This window comes from Cryptomeria japonica, unplaced genomic scaffold (genome assembly GCF_030272615.1).
Source record: "Cryptomeria japonica unplaced genomic scaffold, Sugi_1.0 HiC_scaffold_226, whole genome shotgun sequence".
Classification (NCBI taxonomy): Eukaryota; Viridiplantae; Streptophyta; class Pinopsida; order Cupressales; family Cupressaceae; genus Cryptomeria; species Cryptomeria japonica.
In genome coordinates this window covers 57,501-67,039 of record NW_026729048.1, presented here as the reverse complement: position 1 = coordinate 67,039, position 9,539 = coordinate 57,501, and the positions used below count along the sequence as shown (strand labels likewise).

At 33.4% G+C, this 9,539-nt stretch overlaps 1 protein-coding gene across 1 annotated transcript; it reads right to left on the bottom strand.

Annotated features, from left to right (window-relative positions):
• Nucleotides 1–337: 337 nt before the first annotated feature.
• On the bottom strand, nucleotides 338–2,560 carry LOC131043425 (endoglucanase 16-like). The gene is made up of 8 exons (XM_057976620.2): nucleotides 2,354–2,560; nucleotides 2,024–2,236; nucleotides 1,738–1,938; nucleotides 1,521–1,598; nucleotides 1,278–1,430; nucleotides 1,077–1,185; nucleotides 767–930; nucleotides 338–685 (listed from the first exon to the last, which is right to left on the bottom strand). Exons 1-8 carry the CDS (start codon nucleotides 2,558–2,560, stop codon nucleotides 338–340), a joined length of 1,473 nt encoding a protein of 490 aa, XP_057832603.2.
• Between the last annotated feature and the right edge of the window lie 6,979 nt (nucleotides 2,561–9,539).

The window sequence follows — 9,539 nt, the reverse complement described above, 5'->3', positions numbered from 1 at the left end:
AAACTAATATAATCACTTTTTATTATATTAAAAAGTAAACTATAAATATTCAATTCTAATTCTAACAAACAAGATTTGAGCTATACACTTGATTTATTTTAATTAGCTCAAAAAGTATAGAATACATTTTTACCTAAAGATTTTGTTTCTAACATAAATAGATTTATATATTTTTTACTTTAGAGCCTTGTTCACCATTAAAGCTACTAACTTGGAAATAATAATTAATCATGGGGACCTTTTCTCATATAGCCTCCCATAATTGTAACTACTCTAGTCTTATCATTTCCAATGATCGATGGGAAGATTTCTCGTAATTCTTTGATGTCTAAGGAAATCAAAACTGCCTGTTAGTTTTGCGTGTCATTCTATACAATTTTGCAAGAACACCCACGAGAGGAGAATTTATGTACGTTGTAGGTTCAAGCATGCTAGATTTGGTCCTGAGGTCTACAAAACGGTCATATTTATCTGGTCCCCCCACTATTGCCCCAATTAATGTGTTTGGATTGGAAGAATCTTTGTGAAACCAGTTCATGAAACCTTCAATGCATTTGATCTTCGTTGGTTGTTGATGAATGGAAACTACAGATGCTCCTCTGTGATGTGGTTGCCTTGGGTTTTTGGAACCGTATCCTACCATATATGAAATGCCGAGAGGATTCCTTCCCAATAAATAATCAATCTGCAAAGGATATGATTAAGATTCGTTATATTGTATGCTCCAAAATACAAATACAAATACAAATACATGTAGTGTGCTTACTTGTAGCTTTGCGAAGCCCATAACGTCGCTGGGTTTAAAGAGAGTGTTGCCGCATGACAATGTTTGCTTCTTAGCTGATAGTAAATCACTGTATCTTGCCAGCAAAAAAGCAGCACTGGTAACATACTGAGTGTTGGCGCCATCTCTAACATACAGCAAACCTCCTGTGACAAAAGGATTGAATTATAGATATCACTAAGAGAATTTTGAGGGCTATGATTAGAAAAGGAGGAGTAACAAATGATTTACATGGCTGTGACTAGAAAAGGAATCATTGTTCGTGGTATTGGTGAAGAAATAGAGAGCTCACCTGGGGTGGTTTTAACAGAACGAATGGGACTGCCAGGAAGAAGTGAACACACAAAGCGTTCTGCATGACTTCTATAGGCTGAGAATTGAGCTTCCCCTTGGAAATATAACTGGTTGGTGAAGTGCATAAGTTAGCTTTAAGCTAGAAGTATGTTTATATTACATTTTATTTGAAAAATTGCACCAATCAGTCTACGCTTACGTCTGTTAGAAGCACTTGAATTCCAGCATATTTGAGGTCCCAGTTGAATTCATTAACATATGCCTTTAGATCGTCGTGCTGGATAATATAGTTGGAATAATATGGGGATTTCGTAGCTCTGTATAGCCAAGATGCAGCCCAGAGAAGCTCGTCCTGAGATCATATTTACAAGTGCATATGTTAAAAGAAAACCAAATTCTGCTCACAAGAGCATATGCTAAATGAAAACCAAATTCTGCTTACATTGTAGCCTGAAACAGAGCAATAAAATGGACACTCTCCTCCGTAGGTGCCCTTGAATCGATCGGCAAAACTGAAGAGCTGAAGGGAAACATAAATGGGCGGTTAGAAAGAAGATGGATGCATAAGATTTTTCTCAAAATGGATGGATGAAACTTGTTGATTTTGCTGTGTTGGTTAACAGTTAGGTTTTCTATTTTACTTGAGCACCCAAACATACCGATTGAGAACGTTGGAGGAGAAGGTGTGAGTAACGAGGGTTTGTGAATCTGAAAACAATGGAGGAGGCAGCCAAGGCTGCGGCCGTTTCTGCTGCAATTTCTGATCCAGGGGTGTCTTTATCGATCTTGTAAAGAGATCGAGGAGTGTCCATATCTTCTGGACGCTCCCAACAATTATGGTCTGCCTGGGGATCACCCACCTATTTTATGCATCAAGATCAACCTCTTTAGTTTTTCATAATCTTGAAGAATGAATGCTGAATATTTTAGCTTAGATTTCTTTACCTGAACCCATAATTGATCTGGAGTTGCACCAGCCTTGAGAAAGTAGTCAGTTCCCCATCTAATAGCGTCCCTTGCATTCTGAATCTCTCCTGCAGCTTTCAACTCTTTCCCATAATCCAGTGTGCCCCAAGCGAGTGTGGTGATAGTGAATGCCATGGGAAGCCCATATTTCACATTATCGCCTGCATCGTAGTAACCCCCAACTAAATCAACCTGCAGGTGAGTTGCACACAACATTTTGTATGGAGTCAATGAAGAAGGATAGTATGATCCACTTCTACTTTTATCTCTAATCAAATTGAATAAGGATCTATCTCTTCTTCTACTTACGTTTTGCAAGTGCCCATCTGTGAGGCCAGAATCTCCTCTCCACTTTACTCGCTGAGATTGTGGGAGTTTACCAGATCGTTGGGCCTCCAGGAAGAGAATAGACTTCGACAGGGCTGCTCTGTAATCGAATTCTCCACGAACCACCTGCCCTCCACAACAAAACAGCAACAAGACCACTGACAAAAGCGCTTCCATTGCCTTGGCCATATGGACTCGCTGCTTTCTTTGATATGCAATTTAGAATTGTGCGCTAAATTTATATTCTCTCGGATGAGACTGCACCTTTTACTCATGAGATAAAGCTAGCAATGGAACAGGGCAACACGATACCTTTATTTATTTATCACGAGAACTGTGTATGAGTTTCTGTTGCTGAGTCATGCATGGGAACTGCAAGATTTAGAGCATGGAACACCACAAAAATAAACAATTAGTATGAGAAAGCAGGTATTTGCCTTATATCATTTGTCTTTCATTCGATTGTTGTTCACAAGAATTATACGCTTCACAAGAATTATACACGTTTTACCTTTTGATTTGTTGACAAGATTATAAGTTTTACCTTTTGTTTTGAATTGCATTATTTTCCGTAAGCTACCATTAGTATCCTTGATGTTGATTCCCTGAGCGAAATAGGTAGTAATTATCTGCGTTGGTTGATGAATAGTAAGGGAGAATGAGATTATAATTACAGGCTTAAGGCAGGTAAATGTTTGATGTTTGTAGTTTGATTAATTTAAGATATGATACTATTATTCAAATTCTGGTCGTAAGATTAATACTTAAATATAATATGCATGTGTAATAAATACTTCTTGTATTATATATTTGTTTCAAGTATTGGATAAAATTTTTGGTTTCAATATGTTATAATATAAACACATCATGCACAGGAAATAAACGTATGTTTTATAAAAGATGAAAGTTGCATTTGACAAAATGCATTGTCACCGGATTAAAATGTCTTTCAACCTAAAAGCAATGATTCCACCTAATATACCACAATTAATAAGATTACAAATATGTTTGGCTTTCACTCCGACGACAAAATCTATCCCAATGACCTTCGTAGAATTGCCATAAACCAAAACTAAATTAATATACAAATTTTGAAGATTGAGCTGGAAAAACATCACGCCTAGACAAAATTACATTTACCAAAAATCCCACCATCCTACATAAAATAAAATAACAAATTATAGTCTTAGAGGGAATTATTTCCACAAACGACACACAATCTCACTGTGAAAAACCCTGCATATAGATCGGAGATTAGACTTTTCTCTCCTAAACATAACAATAAATAGAATAACAAAAGTTCTGCTGGCTAAAGAAGCAATAACAATCACTCATTGCTATAGATAAGACAAAAAAGTTGTCGATTTTCTTCGTATTGATTAACATGAATATATAAGCATTGGTCGCGAGATTGATTTCTAGCCAAACCTACACGGGATGTACAACTATTAAATCGCCCCAGGAAACACCCATCATTATGACATATGCATATGGAGGGACAAGGTTACTTGCATCACCTCAATTATGATTTTATGTTGAGACATTACTTCTATTAATGGCACATGATTCAGGAGGCTTCTCTAAGAGATTACACCTATTATTCTTTCCTTGCCTTCTTGACTCAAATTCTCACTTTCTTGCCCTTGGCAATCCAAAGGATGGACCTGATTGTATAGCTGGGTTGTATTCTCAAGTAAATGTCTTTTGTAGGAGAAGATGAATGAAACAAGGATGAGAAGGGTCTTCTTCTTCTAGGTTGCCAATGTTCTAGAGGCCGTACAAGAAGTTTTGGGTCTTAACTTCATCTAAGTAACGACAAGGCATCAAGTTAGTACAAATATTTCTTCTACAATTGTTAGCAACATTCTTATTATCATAGAAGACAAGGAAATGGCAAAGGCATTAGGGAAGTTTTATGTCTGGTACAAATTTAGAGTCAAGTTTAATAAAAAAATTGTTAAATCAACTCCTATCAAAATTTCCTTAATCCCATTCACATGCTCGGAGTTTAGGGGCATTTCTTGGACATCGGTCTGGTCTGTAGTATCGAGGCCCAATTGTTGGCTCTCTTCAAGGTGGTGGCATTTCAAGGATTCACTAAGAGTGTGATAGAATCATATAATGCTACCATGGATTTTATGACACTCAGCACTAAAAAAAAATCATATCCGTAGAAGGAACAATAAACATGGCGAATGCTACACAAGCCATAATGTTCTTGTACAGAAATGTTGGTCTAGTAAAATACAAAGATGGTTCTTAAAATTGTCAATCCCTAGTGTCTGGTAGTTTTACTTGTTTAAATGCTAGAATTTTTTTTGGAATATACTTGCATGGGTGACCTATGTAGAATGTGTTTTGTTTTCATAACCATCTATATCAAAGATTTCTATATAAGTTTGCCAGTCTCTTTAGAAGTTGAAAATCGCAATTCATCATAAGATATATATGTGAATTGGTTGAATGAGAATAACTTCCAATCATGTAAAGCTAGTCTTCCTTACAAACAGTCATGACTTGATTTTTGATGCAATTTCTCAAAATAAATAAAATGAGAGAGGGTCCTTAGCCCTCTCTCGATTAATAAAAAATGAAACAAAACAAAATATAAAATATTTTCACTAATTTAAAGTTTGGAGTGAGACCCTTGCGTTTACTGCCCAACAGGTTTCAATAGTTAGAATGTGACTGCTTTGTACAAAGTATGAGTTTTCATTGAACTAGGTTGTGTTACAAAATCAATCAGAAGATAATAAGCTTTTTGTGGGAGTAATTTTTTTTTAAAGTTAGAGATCTTTGTTTACCTAGTAAAGCCGATACCAAGAGAGATTAAGTTGTTGCCTAATGCACAAAGACACAGGGGTTCTAACCTCAACAAGATATGATCTTGGATCATCTGTAACAAAACAAGGTTGCTTGAACAACTGATTTTAACACATTTATGATAAACATAATGCTAGTATCCTTAAAGTTAGAGGTTTGAAAACTAAAATTTTAACCAAAATCAAAGCCCCAAAAGTACTTTCTCTATAAAAAAGGAAAAACGAAAACTTTTAATCTAACAAAAGTAAATGGAGAACAATTTAAGCACAACAATACTCCAAATATGTGTGCATCACTCTACGTCCGACATACAAAATTCAAAAGAAACTCTCCAACGAATTTTCTATCTAGACCATCTGAAATCAACAAATAAATTGGTAAGTCTCTCAGTCCCAGTCACACCATAAAAAAAGCAAAAAACAATAAATGCAAGATAGAAGAGAAGCATGCGAGAAATAATTACTGTAGAGTCAATATTTCTGCAGTCCTTTAAAGGAAAATATTGGTTGCAAGGTAAGGTTTGTTTTCAGATGTGGGTCAAGGAGTGTTTCAACTCCTTGAAAGTTGTTTTCCAGATAAAATTAAAAAAATTTATGACTTGTGTACAGAGCGAATTACCTCAAGGTTCTACATAGTTTGTCATGTTGTGAATGATGCTAATGAGAAAAAATGGACAAAGCTTGTAAGAAAATTTTATAAAATTGTATCACGACAAAACAATTTAAAATCAGGCCAACCAAAACATATATTCCTATAACAACCACTTCAATCTATTCACAACAAATGAAATTTAAAAATATTGGGGGTTCTAGAGCTACATGCTCTAGAGATAGAATAAGTTAGAAGTTAGGTTGTATGCAGTGGAGATAAGGATAAAATATATTGCAGGCAGTGGAGAAACACAAAGTGAAAGATTTAAGAATGAAAATTCTAGTGTGAGACATTACACCCTAGCAAGAACTTTCCCAAAAATAATAGAGAGGTGTAAAATAAATTAACATCTTAGATTAGGATTTTAATTTGATTTACATATTCTTCTTTCAAATTGTTTATATTTCTTGTTTTCTAACTTTAATGCTTACAATTAGAGCTGAGTTAAACTAGTACGCACAATTTTGTTTTGTAGAAATGTTGGACTAGCTCGGTATACATTGAATTCAGGAGCAATGAATATCAATTCTCCAATTCATGGTCAAACAAATTTATCACTTGAGTTTTCAAAGGAAGCATTACAAAGAAACACATATGATCATGTTGTTTTATCTTTGTTGAGCATATTTGTGGCACTGACTTTAGTTATAGGTGGAAAAGGGCACAAAACTAGATCAATTTCGCACTTGTCTCAAGTTCAAATAGGTCAATAATTGCACAAAATTTCTTCTCATCTCATTAATATAGTTTTGCTAGATGGAAATGTTAGAGATTTCACTTTTGTGATTTGTGAATGGAGTATGGGTATATCAATCTATGTTGTGAAGAATCGACTTAGGTAATGGGAAATTTCTTCAATTAATACTCAATTTAATTATTACTTTTTTTAATAAAAAAAATTAAGCCTATAATTTTTAAAATTTTTATACATATTAAAAACTCGTTATTTTAAACCATCTGATTTAGATTTTAAATGATTAATATATGTTTATATTTATTTGTTTAGATATACATTTTTGATGTTTATAATATTCAACAAATTGTAAATAAATTATTTTCAACTTTTTTGGTGAATTATAATTTTCTCCAATTTAATTTAATTTAATTTTTTTGGTGAAGGAGATATGTTAATTCATTTATACTTAGCATTAGTACTCAAGTATATTTATGTCTCTCTTTGTAATTTAAATTGATATCTCTTGACATATTTAACATAGATATTTTGAAATATAGGTATGGTAGTTACAAGTATAAAGAAAGATGTAAAATAAGTTAGCATACACGTCTTTAAAGAAAGTTATGTAAAACATATACTAAAGTTTAATTAAATTTGTATTTATTAGTCTATGTATGTATATACAAATATAGACAAAGACTAAAGTTTTCTATTAACTTTTTACTTTATGTTTACATTAATAATAATGCCTTGAAAAATAAAAACCATCTCCAATGTTTGCTAGGCGGTGGAGATAATATTTCTTCGAAAGGGAAAAACCTAAATTTCTCATTGGACTATACAAAATTTCTCTTGAGGAAAAAATAACATTTGATTTGTAAAATTTGGTGAATAATGGGTTAATGGTAGAGGAGGCAACATAAAAATTAATGCGATTGTGGATGCATGAAATGTTAATGTTGCCTCAACTATATGATCTATTTTTGATTTTATAATTTTTCCGAGTAGATGAGCAACATGCAAGGATATGGCAAGGGCATGTGTTGCTAGGATATGCCTCTCCATTATTTCAAATTTTAGTCACTTTTTCAATTTCCATCATATTGGAATCTACACGCAACCCTTTAACAGTGGCTACATTATATTGTAGAGTGCATGCAAGTTCAAGCGCTAGTTGAGTATTAAACTCTCCTAATTTCTAGAAATAGTCAAGTGACCCTGCATTTACTAACTCATCTCTACAATTGTGGGCATGGTTGAGCAGGGTGTGAACCAAAGGTTATTTCCTTATAGGATCTCCACCCATCTATCAATTTGCAAATTTTGGTAATAAGATAACTTCTCCTAAAAAATCCACTCTAAATTCCTTGCACTAGACGCTTCCTTACCCAACTTTGCTTTCTGGTTTAGTCAAAATCAACGCTTGTCTAAATTCTATATTTGGTGTTTGTTTCCAATTCTTTCAAAATACTCAACAATGTATAAAGTGGAGAAAATAAAATGGCGTAAATTGAGAAGCCAAAATTCAAAAAAAATATTTTGATATTAATAAGGAGTGAGGAATAATTATGCTAGAAAATTTGTGTATCTTGCTGTTTTTTCACAACCAAAAAATTATCATTCAAAATGAATCGAACAATTGGTAAAAAAGTTGGCATGCAAACTAATGATTGGCATAAATAGTTGTGACAAGGCTCACCCCCAACTTAAGGTAAGCTAAGTGTCCACATGTGCGATATGATAGGGTCAAGTACATTAATTGGGGAAGAGCATGGAGAATCTCTAGTAATAAATCATTAAAAAAAAAATTAAATAGTTATCATAATTGATGAACAATGGGAAAATGAAAAGTTGGAGTCTCATTATATTAGATATTTGTTCTAGATAGACTTACTTGAGAACACTATCTACTTTTGATATGCTTTCTTACCGTATACTATCTTGTATGGTCATCACATGTCTCTATCCTAGATAGAACAGTTTCTATTCTAGATGAAAACAAATCTTTCAATATAAATGTACATCTCATTAAGCTAAATCCTCCATTAAATTAATACATTAAGCTATTTATTTAAATATTTCTGTTCTCTCATTATTGTCTCAGTTTGACTATACATGTGCTTGACTTATGTGACTTTCTAATATTAGTGATATATTCAAAGGTTCCAGCCAATCTCAAAAAAAATAATTTTCACTTTTAAATATGCATTGCCAAGTGTAAGTTGGTCAAAGATGAGTGCAATATTATAAATGAAAAATAAATATGGGAAAATGGAATTAAGAGGGAAAAGGTGTTTAGTATAGGCTGGTCAGCAATGGCTAATGTAGGAAATTTTAGTAGTTGAAATAATGGATTTGTTATGTAGGGCAAGAGCTTAAAAAAAATGAAAATTCAATACGGTGTTAAGGAGTAAATAACGCAAGGCTAAGAGTGAACTGAGTTGAATTTAAGGCAATGAGTCACATGGAAGTGATTGCAGATTCATTATTGATTGTCTGCAACAGTTGAATCTTTGATGAATTATTACTTGACATGATTACTAATTTGTTCCGAGAAATAATCTGGTCTAGCATTTTCTATTTTTTATAGAATAATACGCTTAGACTAAAACGATCATGGAGAGGTCGGTCTAAAACTTTGTCTCCCCACTGAAAAAACTGCAAGGACTCTAGTTAAAATTTTCTATCCTTAGTTCAAGATACCTCTCTAGAGTCTCCCTTTTGATAAAAGAGACTTTACATGTATATTGATACACAACACTAAAGAAATGCTTCAAAGCTATATTAGATATATAGTGATTTTAAAATCATAAATTTAGAAAATAGCCCACGTTAGACATATGGTTAAATTTTAAAGTTGAGGTTGTGTTCTCCTTGTACACATGGGGAGAACATTTCTCATTCTCTCATTTTTCCTCCCCTTCATTAGAACTTGGAATCAACCCTACCTTTTCTCTCTTAGGGATATTAAGGACACCTTGCCTTTTGAGCCCCTTGATCTTAAGATCTATGATGGTT